The following is a 17,570-nucleotide window of genomic DNA, read 5'->3' as shown; positions in this document are numbered from 1 at the left end:
ACTGTCCGTGAGCGCTGTTGGAATTCGGTCCATCTCTCCAGCTCATGTAGGCAGCCCCAGCGTTGCCTGCCGGTGCCCGTGAAGGCAGGCGGCACAGTGGCTCTACTCCGCTGCTTCACAGCTTTTTCTGCCTTTGTGGATTGCAACTGGGGAGACTGAAGCCAGAGGGAAGGGGATCAGTATTCTGTTGTTCCCCAGATGTGACTAGAAGTTGCTTGTCAAGAAGATAAGATTTATTTGATTTATTTGAAAGGCAGAGTGACAGAGAGAAGGAACCTCTATCTGCTGGTTCACTCCCCAGATGGCAAAACAGCTGGGGCTGGCCAGGCTGGAGCCAGGAGCCAGGAAGTCTGTCCAGAGGCTCCCATGTCATGTGGGTGGCAGGGGTCTGCATACTTAGGCCATCTCCTACTGCTTTTGCTGGCACATCAGCAGGGAGCTGGATCAGAACTGGAGCAGCCAGGACTGGAATGGGTGCTCTGATAGAGGATGCCGGCCGCACGGGCTGTGACTTAACCCACTGCACCACAACAGAGGCCCTGGGAAGCTACAGTTGTGCCTTTTTCTTCTGCCCCTGTGCCACGCCTGCCAGCCTTCTTCCCTGGTGAGAGCTGCCCCTCCTCTACCAGCCTCCCCTCTACACAAGCCGGGGGGAGGGGTCCTTTAAACCCAAAACGCCAGCTGCTGCTTCCCTCGCTAGATGCCCCAGCAGCCTCCTGTCGCATGGAGTTGAGTCCATGCCCTGGACACAGCCTGGTTTGGGGAAGCTTGTGCCAGTCACTGAGCTCCACGTGGACAGCAGGCACCTGCAAGGGACACTCCTTAGAGATGTTCTGTCAGCAGCACAGAGCTGGGTGCTTCCTGTCCTTGGCCAGCAGGGAGGCTTTGCTGGCCACCCTGTCCGGACTGTCTTGTGTGTCAGTGAGCAGGGCTGGAGGTCAGAGGCAGTGCTCGTGAGAGGGCCGGGCAGGTTCGCGTTTTCAGTAAGGCCTCAGAGTGTAGCACAGGGGCGTGGTGTGGTGGGGGAGACGTGCTCCCTGGGGCCTCAAGTTTAGGTGTGCTGTGTTCTTCCTGTCCCCGGTGCCTGCCACCTGACAGGGCCTCTGTGACTTACTGAGCTGCCCAACAGCCGTTTAACCTTAGCTGTGTGCCACTCTGCTCCCGAGAAAAGCCGTTCCCACGGAAGCAGCCTCCTCACTGCTGCAGGTTTTCCCTGCTCCCAGGAAATTCACCCAGTGTTGGCCGTGCGATTCCTGAGAGCCTTAAGGGTCTTACAGCATTTGAATGGGCTCATAGCAGACAGAGGCCACCGTGGATTTTCGGGAAATTGCGTGTATGAAGGTGGGGTCAGAGCTGAGAGGCACCCCTGAGGCCCCAAGCCCCCTGCTATGCACAGCCCTCCTGCAGCCAGCAGGGGTGGGGAGCCAGGCTGAGCTGATTGCTTTTGACATCAGTTCACAGCAGGTTGACGTTAAGCCCCCTGCCCCCAGCTCTGGGGTGGCTTTCACTGTCCAGGGTCTACCCGAGGAGCTACGGAGAGCCCAGAGAGCTGGGGTCTGGCCTGGCTGGGAGGCAGCGTGCGCCCCCGGGGCCCGGGGGTGGGGCCCCAGCAGATGTCTGGATTTGGTGGCCAGGGCTGCAGCCGGATGCTGAGGAGGAGGCCTGCGGCTCATTCGCACTCAGCGTCCTGAGAACATCTGTGGCGGCGTCCGAGGCTTCGCCCTCGCTGATCGCTGTGATTCTCGTGTGAAGGCCAGAACTGGCTCATTTCCGCGGTGCTGTGGTGAAGGTGAAAAGATGCCTCTTAATTAGATTAAAACATTTTTTTCTTCCTGTGTAATTTGGCCTTGAGAATCAAGGCCACTTTTTTGTTTTCTTCATCCCAAGGCCTCCAGGAACTTCCCTCCCCACCTCTCCAGAGGTTTCTGGGGAATGCCGTGTGAGCTCAGCTCCTGGAGGAGAGCGTGCTTAACCCAGATTCCATTGTGTATTAGACTTTCCTGGGGCTGCTCGGCTGCCTGGAACCTTCCCTGAGACTGTGTCTTGGGAGACCTGGCCAGTGACTTCCTGCAGCATGGAGGCCCAGGCGGGTTGACGGGGCTGTGTGGGTGGCTCTGCCGCTCTCTTCCCGTCGCCTGTGCTCGAGTGCCCCTCTCTAGACCCTACCCTGGGCCAGCAGACTCCTTTCAGCTCCCCCTCCAGATGTGTGTGTCCTTGGGCTTGCCACCCTTGGCCAGGGGTGGGAGGAGTGGCGCTGTGGAAAGCCCGCATGCGCCTTGGGATTTCTGGAGATCGCAAAGGCCACCCTTGGCTCTGTGACATCATGCTTGCCTGAAAGCACCCTTGGGTCATGTCTGTGGTCACAACCTTGACCGTGTGTGGGATCCAGCAAAGTCCATGATTTGCTCCACACAGCTGCCTCCACGAGGGCGTGGGCGGGGCATGCTGAAGGTCTCGGGGGATGAGGGTCTGGGGGGCAGCAGAAACAGCCACCAGCCCTCGGGACCCTGGCCCGGAGGTCCCCGGGGCTGCAGGCTCGTGAGGGCCGGAGGTACAGCGCAGTTCCTTCGTGACCGACATCTCCTCAGGCTCACACGCCAGCCTCACGTTTGTCACACATTCCTGAAGAATCTCTTGGTAACAAATGGTGGAACCCCCACCCAAACTAGCTTTAGGACAAAGGGACCTTTTTCTGGCTCGTGCGTTCAGAGCCAGCTGTTTCAGACACAGCTGGACCCCAGGGCAGTGAGGATCTCACTCTCCCCTCTCGTGCTCCCCCCGCTTCCTCGCCCCTTCCATCCATCGGCCCCTGGGCCGGCCATGGCCTCTGGCAGCCGCTTGCCCGTGGGTGCTCACCAGCCTGCCTCTGCCATGGCTTTCCCCACAGCAGCTGCCGGAGTCGGGCCAGCTTCTGATAAGCCCCAGCCAGCACAAGAGCCACCCTTGGACCTGCAGCCAGGCCTGGGCCACGCCACAGTGCTGCTGCTGGGGATATCCAGGGGACACCTAACCCCACACACTGGGAGTGGGAAAAGAGGGGCCCTCAGGGAAGATCCAGACTCTGTTCCCAGAGCCAGGCCTGGCTGTGGGCAGGCGAAAACAACAGGTGCGCACTCAGGCAAGGTATTTCCCTGGTCGGAGCTGGAGGCCAGCTGTGCGTGTGCGCTTTCACCGCGCCTGGTTCCTGGCAGCTGTCGTGGGAATGGCTTTTGCACGTTCTCTCCACGTCCCTTGCTTCTCGCCTCTGAGAAGAGACACAGGTGGTGGCGGGGCCGCTCTGGCTCGAGGGCTGTGAACTGGGCACAGGCAGCTGGCACAGGCTGTGGGCTGCGGCTCAGCAGAGTCACGCAGAGCCTGGCTGCAGCTGTTCGGATGCCCTGGGGAGGCTGCTCCGTCACAGTGCAGGATCCGTAGAGCTTTAGGGAATCTCCATCCCGGGGGCAGTGCAGGGCGAGATTCCTTGAGGGGCCCCAGGAAGGGCAGGAACAGCTCCTGTTTATCCCCCTGGCGGGGGCTGGCTCAGATCCACCTGGGCCAAGGCCCTGGAAGGACTTGGGGGAGGGCCGGGCACATGTATCCCACGGCCACCCGGGGAGGGGCAGTCACTGGGGCCTCAGCAAGCTGGTAGAGCGAGAAGGCTTGGGCTCACCTGAGAGATCAGGCAAGATTTTAGTCAGTCAGGAGGGGGCACGGGATGAGCAGCCGGGGACATTACTGTGGAAGGGCTCCGCCCTAGGCAAGACTGTCCTGCAGGCAGAGGGCAGAGGCCGGCCTGGGTAGACACTTGCTGCCCGAATGCTGACCTGGTGCTTGTGGAGGTCGGGGAAGTGGGAGCTGACACCCTTCGGGGCAGCCCTTGAAGGTCCGTGTGGCAGGGAGGACTCGTCACAGCTGTGAGCCGTGTGGAGGACAAAGGGTGAGCTGATGAATTCTGCTATCAGGATAGCACACAAAGGGCCATGTGCTGACCAAGTGAGACACGAATCCGGGAGATTTCCACAAATTACGGTTTCCTGTCCTGTGACACTGCTCTTCCAAATAGAAGGCACAAGTGCGCCAAGGAAGGAAAAGAGGTGCCTGAACTCCGCCTGCCCAGACACGACGTAACGTTCGATCCGCTTCCTCCCAGTGTCTCTGCCTACACCCTTTCAATGAGATGAAGATCTCCCAGTTGAGCAGGTCCATGGGCAAGGAGGGAAGATGCTGGGCTGAGTGGTTCTGGTTCTCCTGAGAGAGGGTGAGACTTGGCAGCCGGCGGCCCCAGCTGGGGCAGTTACCACGCCTGCAGCAGCATTCGCCATCCCAGACCTCCCATTTTCCTAGAAAACAAAATTGTTTTGTTCTGCTCTGAAAATCTAGGCCCAGACTCTGGCCTTGACAGGCAAAGGCGGCCAGAGAATGAAAGCGTAGAACTCTGGGACCGTCTCAGGAAAGTGTGACTTTGCTGTCCCCAGGCCATGGTGCTTTTCCCAGAGCCGTGCACTTGGGACAGTTCAGGAGCAGGTATCCAGCACTGCCCTGTGCCCTCTGTGGGGCCTGGTGTCAACATGAGCTGCCTCCTCGAGTCCTTCCTGGGCTGGGCCTGTCTGCAGCTGCAGGTTCAGAGCTGTCTGGTGACTGCTCATCTTTCTGAAAGATTAAGTTTGAGCTCATTGTGCACGGGGCTGGGGTGGCGGGTGGTTGGGCTTCTTGGGGTGCACCAATTGCCCCAGGTCCTTGCCTGAAGAGGGCAGCACCACTACATCTGGGAGGGGCAGAATTCTACCCCCAAGTCCCCTCCACCACCTTCTAGATGCCTGGCCTGGCTTTGACTGCAGGTGGGAGCAAAGAGGTGCCCACCCTGTCACTGCCTCCCCATGGAAGGGGAGCCCCTCCAGTCTCCCCCCAACACCAGTGAACAGACCACAGCTTCTCCTTTTGATTTGGATAAACAGCCCTGTGGAACCCCCCCCCCCACGCTGTGCCCTTCACTGCAGGGGCCACATGTGCCCTTCCCAGGATTAAACCAAAGAGCACACATTCCTTTCTGGCAGGTGCAGGTCCCACCCGCTCCCGGCAGCCAACTGATGCGCACGCACCAGGGTTGCGCCTTTCTCAGGGGGTAGCTCAGCCTTGGCCCTCAGGCCTCACAGACAGCACCTGTCACTCTGGGGATCTGGAAAACAACTCTCGTTCCGTCCTGACTGTGCCATCCGCTCCTTCCTTCCATACACAAGTGACCTAGACACTGAAGTACGCGCTCATGTGTCGTCTTCTGCAAAGGAACACCTGAATCCTGGATCAAGTTTTAGATCTGTCATTTGACAGCTAAATAATGTAAACCAGGGTACTCGAATCAGCCCCAGATCCCTAGCATGGGAGTAGCGACAAGCAACGCACGGGCCACGGGCCTGTAGACCTGAGTTCGCCGGTCCTCGCTTGGTCCTCCGAGGATGTCGCGGGCAGGGACCCCTTTGCCCAGCTACGGCTCAGTGGCGTCTGTGCATTTCCGGTGGAAGTCTGCCCTGCCCTCGCCGGGAGCGCGGAGTTTGTTTACGTCCCCTGATTGCTAGTCAGGCGCAACACCTTTCCATGTGCTCACTGGCCTTTCTGGATTGCACTTTTGTGATGTGCTTGTGAGGTGGCCATTTTTTAATGAGGTCATTTATATTTTTCTTAGTGACTAGAGGGAGTTCTTTGTATTTTGTGGGAACTATTGTTTCATGGTTCTTTTCGCTAAGATGTATTTTGGCCATGAGGTCTTATACGTGCCTTATAGCTTTGCTTTTCATGATCCCCTAGAACGCCAGGAACGGACCCTCGTGCGTGAGGTCGCTCAGGGCCCAGCATGCTTCCCCGATGCAGGTAGCCGGTTCCCCTTGGATGTTTTCCTGCCAAGTCCATCCTCGTCCTGTGATATGCCGCTCCCTCGATACGTGAGCGTCCGTCATCAGGGCCGGGGCTACTTCCCGATGCTTGGTCCTGTCCTGTCGGCTCACGTGTGTCTGTTTGCATCGGCACCATGCTGGCCTAATGATGACAGCTTTGGAAGAAGCCCTGATGTCGGGTAGATCAAGTTCTCTCTCTGTTCTCCAAGAATACTGCCAGTTCTTGGCTGTTTGCGCTTCCAAGTAAGTTCTTGAATCATCTGGTCAGGAGCCTCACGTGTGCAGCCTGAGACTTTCACTGAGATTTGGAGAGACTTACTAACATTGAGAGAGAACCTCTCCAGTGCTGAGTCTTCTCCATGTGCTTATGTCCTCTTCAGTGTTGTCATCAAAGCTTTATATGTAAGGCTCCACTGCATTCGGGGTCTGGTCTTGTTACGGAAGAGAGGGACACAGGGTCCTTGCTTCCGTGTCGCCGGCTTGCACGGTGCGTTGTGCAGATCAGAGACAGGTCACTCACTGACCCCAGGTGCCCGACGCCGTGTGCTTCGTGACCCCCACGGTAGAGTCAGGCTTCTGTTTTTGCAGCAGTGTCCGTAATCTCCTCTTGCTCTCTGACAGCTTTTCAAGTCACCTTCTTCGTGCCCTTGAGACGACCTCATGACTTCTGAAGAACACTGGTTGAGTGTCGGTGTCACTCAGTCTGGGTCTGTGTGATTTCAAAGGATTAGACTACGGTTCATGCTTTGGAAGAAGAAAGTCACCAAGATGAGCTAATTTTTCTCATCGTGTCCTGTCACTACTCCATGACATCAACTTAATTTGTCATCAGTGATGTCAGCCTGGACCTGATTGGTTAGCATGATGCTGGACGGGTTCCTCCCCTGTAACCGATTTGCTGTTTTTCCCTTTCCATGGTCCAGTCTTTCGAAGCAAGTCACTAAGTCCAACCAAAACTCGAGGGGAGGGGAGCTCACTGCAGGAAAGCATCAGAGAATCTGTGCACGTTTGCTCAAACCACCACAGCAATGAAAACATGTTCTGGGTGGGGGGATACTTTGAAGTGTCTCCCTAAACTTTCGTCTTCTAATTTTAGCATTCATCCACGGCTATTTCCCGTAGCAAACACTACTGCTGGTACATTTCCATTTTCTTCATGCCTTCTACACTTACTTGGAATTCTTCTGTAAGAAAAATTTGTCCCTGTCCTCTCTTTAAACTTTATCAGAATAGACTTGGGAATATCTTTGCATTACAGTCCAACACTATGGTTATTTCGTTGCTCCAGTTGTTCCAGCTCTGGTCATTGGCTTGGTCATCCATCCTTTTCATTGATGTTTTAGCAGCCCCTTCCTTCCTGGCACGACGCCAGCCTTCACACTCATGCTGTGTGGCCCTGGCCCTGGAGTCCCCCGTTTAGCCAGAAGCGTTCCTTTCGTTGGAGAATGAACGGTGTTTAGAAACAGCGTCTGGACTAGGTGTGCTCCTTGCCACCGGTGTGTCATGGCTTCTGTCTCCTCTCAGTGGGCAAAGCGAGGACATAGGTGCATGCACGTAGCCCAGTGTTCATACGTGTGTGTCCCTGTGAACACTGTACTGAGCTGACCGCATCTCATCCCGATGTCCCTGACCACAGTGTTCACCCTCACCCCTCCCCGCCTCCTGGTAGGACCCTAACTTGCCAGCTAGAGTACAGGGATCCTGACAGTCCTTTTGCCGTTAGCCCGTGCATCCATTTCAAATACTGTTTTCCAGGACAATCTCAGCCACATTCTTCCTGCCTCCCTTCTGTGCTCCATCTTGCCTGGGCAACCTGAGCTCAGGCCAGGCCCAGTTACACTGGCCTGTGTTTTCCTTGACCACTGAGTCTCGGCTGAGCAGGGCTGTAGCTTCCAGGCACACTCTCCACAAATCACTTGGTGTGCGAGCTCATGGCTCCTTCTCGTGGCAGTGGCTGGTGGGGGAGGGCACTTGACGGGAACTCTAGCACACCCTGGGTCTAACCTGCTATGTCCCACACTTTGCCCACAGTGAGGAAGAGCCCCGCGCTGCTGGAAGTGAGCACGCCCCAGTTCCTGAGAACCAACAGCTTCGCCGAGGACCTGGATCTGGAAGGGGAGACGCTGCTGGCCCCCATCACCCACGTGTCACAGTGAGTGCCCGCGTGCCCAGGCAGCCACAGGGCAGCCTCGCACCAGGGGAGGGGTCCTTTCCAACCAGGGCGCCGTCTGCTTGCCCAGAGGTTGCCAGCCATCACCTGCCTCAGGAAGCCAGGGCCGCTGGCCACCGGGGCCCAGCCCCAGCACCCAGGCACCAGGCAAGGAGGAGAGCGGGGATTCCCCCGCGGCTGGGAACAGGGTCCTCTTGTTCTGATTTATGGGAAAGCAGACTGATTGCTTTCCACTTGCGTCCGTGCTCTGCGCGTCTGAGGTTATTTTTCTCTCGCACGCCCCTTTGCCCGCTCCCCAGAAAGAGGCGACGTTGTGTTTTCGCGTCTCCCAGTGGAACCCTGGCCAAAGCCACGGGGCAGATGCCGGCTTCTGTCTGCCAGTTGCCACTGCTGTCCTCAGGGGCTCCTTCAGGTGGAGCAAGTGGCTGATTTTCCACGCCTTCCAGTTGGCCTTGCCCCGAGGCACAGCTGGCCTGGGATGCATGCCCGTCCTCCCCCGCCGCCACGGCATCGCCAGGCCGGTCATCGGTGCCCAGCCAGGCTGTGATCCCCCCTGCGGCAGGGGCACCCAGCGGGGACGGCTGTGTGCTGGGGTCAGTGGGGCACGCGGGCTCGTTTGCTGCCGCCCTGCAGGGAGCTCCCCTCGACGAGCGTCTGTGCGCGCCACCTGCAGCCCTTCTCAGGTCCCTTGCTGGACTCCCCCCTTGTCTCCGCCGTCGGTTCTGTTCCTCAGATTCTGGGTTCAGGCCGTCCTGGACTGCGCGTGCCTTGGTCAGGGGAGGCTGCCAGCCAGCTGTGGAGCTGGCCTCTGGGTGCCGGAGGACCCTGGGATGCAGAGGGCTGAAGGCTGCTCGTGGAGCCAGAGGCTGGCGTGGTCAGGGGGCCCGAGAAGGCCATCCCGGGGAGGGCCAAGCAGCCTTGATGTGTGACTCCGGTCAGACAGGACCTGCCAGCGGTCTTCCCAGGCTCCCAGCAAGGATGGAGCAGGAGACGGGAAGCCAGTTGTAACTGGAAAGTAGAGGCGACACAGCTTGGTGGACACCCCCAGGAATGGGGCCGTGGAGCCAACTCCACACAGATGGGCTGGGCATCTACAGGTCCATTCAGGAGGGCAGAACCAGGCTGGCACTGTGGGCTTGAGCCGCTGTGCCCTGTCCACCACGGGATAAGCCTCGGAGCTACTTGGCAGGGGGATGGCAGGAAGCCTGGGAACCCCAACAGGCCCCACAGTTTGCACCCAGACACCACCCAGACCTCACGGGACTACTTGGCCTGGCCATTCTTGTTCTCCTGGCCAGTCACCTCCTCTTGGAGTTCATTCTCTTAGTCATGGAGCAGACGCCAAAGAATCAGCCCAGAACCCGCCGTCCACCTAGCCCTAGGAGGCCCCTGCAGGAAGCCCAGGTGAATGTGGAGAACTGGGGACTGATGTGGCTCCTAGCCAGGCCCGAAACTGCCTTGACACCTGGGGTGTGTGCGTTGGAGGCGGGTATGGGCTGCCCACGCTGGCATCAGCACCCTGCAAGCTCCCTGGAGCCAGCAGCTGCCCACTGCCCCAGGACCGTGTGGCTGTGTGGCCCAGGGCATCATGCCGTTCTGTGCCCCTTTCCAAGGTAATGGAACCTGAAACACCTGGACAGCCCAAGCTCTCTGCCTGTATGGGTCTTGTGTTCCACTGTCCAGCGAGGCTCTGTGGGCCTTCCCAGGTCAGCACTCCCGGGAATGCTGGGGGGCCTACTGGGGTAGACCACAGGCGACCCATCTTCACACAGCCAGGTCCCTGCCCTGGAACCCACCCAGGCTTTCCCAGAGCTGGCCCTTCCAAAGCAGTAACTGAACAGGAGCCAGCCTGAGGGTGGGGTGGCCCTCAGGTGAGAGCTGAGGTGGGGGCCGGGTGAGGGGGACGAGGGTTCTGTGAGCCGATGTGCAGGAGTCAGTGTGCTGCCCACTCTGGGGAGCCTGTAGGGAGACAGGACACGGCATAAAGTGCCCTGCCAGGCCTTGAGGAGAAAGCGGGCCCTGGCAGCTGCCCTGTTTACTCAGAGCCTCGGCCTCCTGTGGGCAAGGGAGCCCAGGCCTTCTGCTGCCCACCTGGTGACACTTGGAGCCAGCACACAGCTCCTGTGGCCCAAGGACCCGTGTGGGGAAAAGAGGCACACGCCTGGTGTGTTTGCAAGGGACGGGGCTGGACACGGGTGTCTCGCAGAGGGCAGAGTGGGCGGGAGCTAACTGCTAAAAAACAGACCCATTTTCTTCAGCATTTTACTGATGTTGAACGTATCACCATGCTGGGCCTGTTCCAGAATTCAAATTAAAAGCATAAATAAAGACACATTTTGTTTCCATCTCGAGCTCTCCCCACCGCAGGGCCCCAGGGAGGTGAGGTCACTGCAGCCTTGATTACGGGAAGGCCCCTGCGGCTGCTCGAAGCCCCTTTCCGGGGCCTGTTGGCCAGCGGCAGAGCAGCAGTGAGAAGCTGGGGAGCAGGCTTGGCACCGCTAAGGAGTGGCTGGCAAGTGGGCCAGATGCAGGCACTGGAGAGCGGTCTGTGCCCCTCCCCCAGCCCGCCACGCAAACCCTGCAGCTCCCTGCACGGCCCCAGGCCCTAGCACAGCTCTGGGCAGCTGGCCTTGGCCTCACACTGACCCTCCCTTCCTAGAGGGAAGGGTTCATATCTACCTCCTGCTCCCTGAGCCCAGAGCCCTGCTGTGGGACACTGGCAGGAGACCTCTGCAAGGCCGAGAGCACCCACACCATGGCAGGGGCTTGGCCCTGGTTAGGGTCAGGGGTCGCTGGTGCAGCAGTTGAAGGGCATCTCGTGCCTTGCATGTGGTGCCCCACCCTCTGGCATGCTCCCTGCACTCATCCACAGCCATCACATTGCTATGCATCTTTCCAGTGTCTGCTCAGTCATCCCCACCTCGGGGAGCCCTGTGGCCCACCCCAGCTCCCCGCAGCCTCCCAGGGCCTCGGTACCATCTCCCCAAATTGCCAGGAGGGCACGGACCACCCCTAACATCTTCCCTCGCTGGCCCCCTCCCCACAAAGCTCCAGGCGCAGAGCAGGCCCAGGACCACCTCTCCCACCCAGATGCACTGCCCGAGGAGATGCCGCAGAGGCAGGGCACCTCCCACGAGTGCCCTGCAGGCCAGGGACATGGGGCCTCGGGGACTGAGCTTGGAGACGTGTGCCAGTGTCACCTTGGGAAGACGCTCCAAGCAGCCCCGGAGGCTGTGAACGTTGCTGTGGGGTCCTCCCCTTCCCCTGCCCCGCCCAAGCCGGCAGAATGGCCTGGATCACACACGTCTGCACATGAGTGCCCAGGAGAGACGATGGCCTCCGGGGCCAGGCTCTCTGGGAGCCCACTGGGCCTGGCCTGGCCTGGCTGGGTGGCTGCTGGAATGCTCGCTCCCTGAGAGCTGGTCTTTTCTGTTGTGGCGTTAGATGGGGCCAGCCCAGCCAATGCCCCTGAGGCTACCCCATCCGTCTTTGCAGGGGAGCACTGTGGAGGCACCGTGCCGACCAGGGTGGGCGGGGGAGAGCCAGGGCCCCCAGGCTGCATCTAGGAAGTGTGGAAGAGGCCGAGGGAAAGTGGGGATGTGGGCCAGGGCGCTGCAGAGTGCCACTAGTGACTGGTGCACCTCCCCGGCGAGCACAGGCCTGCCTGGCCTCTTGTGACATGACAGTTTCACAAATCCTTGAGCAAAACCAGCCCCGCGCGCGTTAATTAGAATTTCCATGTCTTCAACTTTCTCCTGGACCCTGCAGAATCTCACGCCAAGACGTTCAAGTTTCTCTTTTCCAGTGAGGCCGCTGCGGCCTGGCTTTCGTCCACATCGCTGCTGCTGCCTCCTGAATTCTGCATTTGTCAGCGAGGCCGGGGCCAGCCCAGGCCTCCTCAAGATGGGGCAAATGTCACAAGGCTGGCCCTGCGTTTGGCTCTGGGGGCCAGGGGGCCGCGTGCTCTGAGTGGGACCAGCGTTGTCTGGGGCCCACCCCCCCAGACAACAGAGGCGCCAGGCACTGAGGCCCCGTGCGTGCCCGTGCTCCTCAGCCCAGGAAGTGTGGGGAGAAGGGACTAGAGAGGCCATCCAGGAGCACCAAGGGGGGCTGCCGAGCACAGACGAGGCCAGTGTGTCTTCCCAGACCAGAGCCTTGTCTTCTGCGAGATCTCAGCCCACCTCTGTGTGCGCGAGGTGCCAGGGGAGCCCCATGGGAGCCTGCCCGGGGCCAGGGGGAGGAGGGGAGTGCAGGGCTGCATGAGTCACAGGATCCCAGCAGAGCCCCGCACAGCCCCAGCCAGGCTCAAGCTCGTCTCCTGATTAACTTCAGGCGAGGCGGAGTGGCTCAGTGGGAAAGAGGCAGGGCTGGGAGTCAGGGCCCTCCGTCTGGCTCGGGGCCCACACCGGCCCAGCGGCAGTGGCTCCGGGGGTCCTAACCTTAGAGCTTCACTCCCTCCACCCAAGTCCTGAGGCCACAGCTCTGGGGGAGGGGCTGCACTGGCTAGGCAGAGGGTCCAGAAGAAAGCAGCGCGGGGGCTTCCGTCCTCAGTAAGGGCCTGTGGTCTGTGTCCCTGCTCAGCCCTCGAGCGGGCAGGCAGCAGGGGAGGATGTGGTGAGGCGTGCAGCCGCCTCGCGGGAGGGCCCCGTGACCTGGCACGCTGCACCGGCTTTGTCACAGAAACATTTTGGATGGTTAGAGGGTCGCAGATGGGTCCCCTGGGTGCTCTGCCTGAGCCCCGGAGCATGCCAAAGGTGGCCTGGTCAGGCGGCGCGAGGGACACCCCCCAGGTGAGGGAGGGCAGGAGGCCCTGTCCCTCTGCAGGCCTGGGCCGTCCAGCCCTCAGGTCAGACGCCAGGGACTGGTTCCAGTGAGGAGGAAAGCACACATACTAGGACACAAGTCTCAAGTGCATGGCTGGCTGCATTTTTGCCCCCTGGGGTCCAGGTAAACGGCACCCAGGGGAAGCTGCAGGACCCCAGGAAGACACTTGTGGACACCCCGGGAATAACCCAGAGCCTGGCTTCCGGCAGCCGTGGTTGGCGCTGCCCGTGTGAACTTCACGCAGAGGGAGTCGCGCAGGACACCCCCCGGAGCTGCCACCCCTGGCTCCCGTTAGCTCCTGGGCTCCCTGCTGGCCGTCCGTCCGTCCCTGGCTTGGCCTCACTGTGCGTTGTTGCCATTCGTGTTCAGAACGTGCTGCGTCCACTGCTGGGGACCGTGAAGCTGTGTTTCTGGGGAGAATACATCTGGGTGTGCAACTGCTGGCCCTGGTCGCCGGTGCTGCCCGTGGTGAGCTCTGCCGTCTCCAGGGCGTACGGCCCGCCTGCACGGCAGCCCCGAGCATTGCAGGGGCTCCGCGGCCTCGCGAGCACGCGTTCCTTTTCAGCCGTGCTGGTGGGCGTCTGGCAGCATCCGAAGGTGACTTCCATTCCCGGCAACCTCGAGGCTGATGAAGTGGAGCTTCAGAGCTCACCCTGCGTGGAAGGCCCTGGCTTCCGCTGTTTCACGCTGGGGGACCTTTTCTTCCTGATTTGTGGCTCTTGGCATCTTCACGCCTTCTGAATGCGCTGAGAGGGAGTCACGTGTCAGCCACACAAGGACAGAGAGACTGTACACGCCGCCTCTCTCGGCACAGCGCCTGTGTCCTCCCTGATGGCGTCGTCTCCTGAACAGAAGGCCGTCACTTAATGTGGTCAAACACTTCCTCTCTGGGCAGTGCTGCCTGTGTCCGACTTCGGAACCGTTCACGGCTCCAAGGTCACAGACACTGTGGGCTGCTCTGCAGCTCCGCCGGCTCCCCTGCACGTGGAGAGCTGCAGGGCCTCTGGAGCGGTTTTCACAGCCATGTGCGGCTGAGGTCCGGGTGCACTCCCCCACTTGGTTATCCAGTTCGTCTAGCACTTGAGTGGGCAGAGCGTGCTCTCCCGCCGCCCTGCGGCACCGGCACCGTTGCGCGTGGGCCTGCTGTCGAGGCACGGCTGTTTCTGATCGCTGCTTGGTTCTGCTGCTGGGATCTGAGCTGTCCGTTTTGGATGGTACCGTACCTTGTTACCACAGGAGTTCGCCGACAGGTCTGGACAGCCCCCGCCGGTTCTTCCTCGTGACGAGCTTGGCCGTCTCATGGCTTGCCAGCCTCCAGGAAGGCTGCTCTGGCTGGCCTGCCAGGCGTCTGGTTCCACAGCACGGCCTTGCCGCGGCTGTCTTCACTCAGGCTGCCCGGTTCCTCCTGTGTGCTCCCACCTGGGGGTGATGGTGGCGTGCAGCTCAGCTCCGTGGGTACTCCTCATCCACTGTTGACTCAGTGTGTCCTCTAAGCCGTGGCCATGTGCCAGGAAGCCCTGGCCAGCGGGCAGCACATCATCCTGCCTGTGGGCGGCTGGGGCACTCGCCCGGCCTCCGTGAGCCTGGGGACCTGACTCAGTGTTGGGCCGAGTTCTTGAGGAGATGGATCAGCTGTCCGGCCAGACACCTGACCTGGGAGTGCCGTGCAGAGTGCCATCTTGTGATGGGGGAGCCCGTGGCCTGAGAACATCTTCAGCCCTAGGGCATGCATTACCATAGGGTGCCAACAAGATCACAGGAGGGGGCCACGAGATGCAGTCCTCAACAAGATGTACCTGGAAGCTTGAGACGTCCAGGCCCCAGGGCGGACTGGAGTTAGGTGTCGGCAAAAGGAGTTACAGATCCCTGACCCACAGCCTCAAGGAAGTGGGGACGGGGCTCAGGAGGCACTTTGGCTCCCGCAGAGAGGCAGTGAAAACTCGGCGCCCACCCTCCTGTTCTCAGGAGAGGCCAGGGACTGTGCCACACAGAGACCACTGACCCCACAGTGTGCTGTCATCCTGCCAAGATCAGCACCCGGCCTTGAGGCCGCGCGAGCAGCAAGGAGGCCGTGCACAGGACCAGGGACCACAGTGGCAGCCCAACAGAGATAATCCCAAGTGCAGCCCCAGTGTCGACAGGCTTGGTGGCTTTTTTTCCTGAGGTGTACATGGCCTTGGCAGTGACTGGCTAGCAGGAGGTCCAGCTGTGAGTCTTGTCAGGACTGGCTGGTTCCATGGAAGGCTCGGGGTGCCACCTGGGAAGGGCATGCCTTATTGGAAGAGAAGAGAACTAACCGGTGGAGACAGAAGTGGATGAGGGTACAGATAGCACGCAGAGTCCGCTGTGCCCCATCCCACTGTCGGCTTTGCTCTCTCACATAAGTAACTTGTTCTCCCATGTGGCTACAGCCCTAGAAGCTCCTTCTGAAGGTGGTACCAGGAGTAATTGGAGGAGAGGGCCCTGGACCCCACACACAGCTGCTCCCACTTCCCTGGGCACAGGATCAGCTTAGTGGAGGTAGACACAAGGGCTGTTTTCAGAGATGACTCAAGGGATTTTCAAGGGTGATTTGGTCTCTACCTGATTTTTCTTCTGGGACTTGGGCCTCATACAAGGTCAGACTGCACAGCGCCCAAAGAATAACCCTGGCCACAGCTGTATCCTGTGGTTCCCTGCTGGGGTAACTGAGGCAGGGAGCAGGACTGCTTTGTGAGGTGGCAGAGGGTCCCTGAGAGGTGCGGTAGCAGGCAGGACAGTTTGGAGAGCGCAAAACTACCCCTATGTACTCACTTACACTCAGGGTCCATGCCCGAGCTGAGTCCCTAAGCCTTGCTGTGGTTATGGGCCAGAGCCCACTGCTCCCAGGAAGCTGGGTCCTGGCGGGAGGTGGGCAGCAGCAGGCAGCGCCTCTCTGGGCTCCACTGCGACTCCTCGGGCAGCTGGGCTGCTGTCCAGGGTAGGAGGAAAGGGAAGGTCTTCGACCTCCGGCTCAGGTCCTGAGCGCATTCCAGGCCTGTCCCCTGCCCCGGACTGGTGTGCACCCAGGCCAGTGTCCTCCCCAATGCCCTGGTCTGAAGTGGACAGCTGTCCTCCACCCACAGGGACCTTTCTTTTCCCAGCTAATCCTCCCTCTTGGGTATTTTGGAGGCAGGCTTGCTTTTCAGTATTTTCTTCAGGTTCACGTCTAGATTTGTTCAATTAAACTGAATCCCCTTCAGTCTGCAACACTCGATTGTGTGTGTGTGTGTGTGTGTGTGCGTGTGTCTAACTGCTCCGTGAACCCCACCAGCTGGGTGCGCAGGCTTCCTGTGAGCGCTCCTAGGTACCTGGTAGAGCAGCGACATGTCACAGGCTGCCATCGGTGGCAAGAGTAGGGGCAAGGCGGCCTCTGGCAAGAGATGCTTGGGCGAGCTGGCCGCCAGCTTGGGCGAGCCCCGCGGATTCTGTGGGCAGGGACGCGGGCTGGAAAGCCGCCTGCTCCAGGGCTCTGAGAGCTCTCTTCCCTGCAGTCAGTTCCCGCAGTGGTCCCAGGGCCTCCATCACTGGCCGGAGTCCTGCGTCAGGAAGCAGGTGTGGGTGGGGACCGCATCCCTGTCAGTGTGAGGAGATGGACAGGGTAGAGAAACGGGGCTCCGAGGCCACCAGTGAGAGGACCTGGCCCAGGCTGGGCGCCAGTGCCTGGCTCTGAGGGGCCTGCTCATCATGCACCCTGCGCTGGCTGTGGCCAGGTGTGGCCAGTCCCCTTCAGCAGGTGCCCCGAGCCTGGTAGCTGCCCAGGACACTTGCCTGAGCACCACACGGCACACACAGCCCTGGCCTTCCCGTACAGGGCTCCCGGGGGCGCAGGGAGGAGTGGCCCTCCGCTGAGGCCGCTGCAGGTCCAGTCAGGTGTTAGGTTAGGAGTCTGGGCTGCTCTCATGGACCGTGGACCTGGCCTCTCAGATCATGGCTCAGCCGGGAGACCTTGTGGGTAACATCAGGGTGGGGTACTGACCCTTCCTGACCCGAGCAAAAGAATCAGAATGTGCCTTGGAGCCAGGGCCAAAAGCCCAAGAGTGGACAGATGAGCTGAGGACCCTGAGGCCCCGGGGAGGCCGCAGGGCCCAGCTCGGAGGCCCAGCCCTCTGTCCCCATGCCTGTGCAAGGAATCTCAGGAGAAACCACCAGGCTGCTAGGAGGGTCAAGCTGTTTTAAAACAGTCTCACTAGAAACAAGGGAGCAGCCAGAGGGCAGCCTGGCTAGGCCTTGGCTGCGCCGGTCCTCTGCCCAGGCGTCAGGCCCTAGGGGTTTCAGCCTGGTGCCAGGCGCCCTGCAGGGCCACAGGTGCGCTCTCATCACTGTTGCTTATCCGCCCTGTCCACCGAAGCCCAGCTAGCAGGCCTAGAGAGAAGCTAAGCGTGACTGCTGACCGCGGCCCTGACTCACTTACCTGGTCCGTGTCAGCCTTTTCCTGTTAATGTTTAACTCTTGGGGATACAAGGTTTGAGGGCTGGGGAGGCCTAGGCCAGACCGTGGGGGGCACGGAGGTGGGGGTGGGGGAATGACACAGTCCTTTCTTCTGGGATGTCAGGACCCCCCTCGCGGGAGAAGGTCCTACATTCCTAGGCCTACTTGTGCCCCAGCCAGAGTGACAGGAGGTCAACATGAAGAGGGACTTCTAGAAGCAGACACAGGCTCAAGACGGGGCCGTGTCTTCTGTCAGGGGC

The 17,570-nt window shown here is 60.2% G+C and overlaps 2 protein-coding genes across 4 annotated transcripts in view; one reads left to right on the top strand and one right to left on the bottom strand.

Moving 5' to 3' along the window:
* The window catches only part of KCNQ1 (potassium voltage-gated channel subfamily Q member 1), a 275,965-nt gene that overhangs the window by 132,031 nt on the left and 126,364 nt on the right, over positions 1-17,570 (top strand). For all 3 annotated transcript variants that reach the window (XM_070058232.2, XM_070058305.2, XM_089306936.1), the window contains one exon: positions 7,899-8,019. In XM_070058232.2, coding sequence (XP_069914333.2) covers positions 7,899-8,019 — 121 coding nt within the window. The remainder of the gene's footprint in view (positions 1-7,898; positions 8,020-17,570) is intronic.
* LOC149128232 (uncharacterized) overlaps positions 8,354-17,570 on the bottom strand; it is a 62,093-nt gene continuing 52,876 nt past the window's right edge. Inside the window, exon 6 of the mRNA XM_089323304.1 lies at positions 8,354-15,118. Coding sequence (XP_089179430.1) covers positions 15,080-15,118 — 39 coding nt within the window. The 3' untranslated portion in view covers positions 8,354-15,079. The remainder of the gene's footprint in view (positions 15,119-17,570) is intronic.

The sequence above is a fragment of the Oryctolagus cuniculus genome, chromosome 1 (assembly GCF_051225735.1).
Source record: "Oryctolagus cuniculus isolate XC-2025 breed Fujian yellow rabbit chromosome 1, ASM5122573v1, whole genome shotgun sequence".
NCBI classification, from domain to species: domain Eukaryota; kingdom Metazoa; phylum Chordata; class Mammalia; order Lagomorpha; family Leporidae; genus Oryctolagus; species Oryctolagus cuniculus.
The sequence above is the reverse complement of the archived record's forward strand: the minus strand, read 5'-3'. Positions and strand labels throughout refer to the sequence as shown.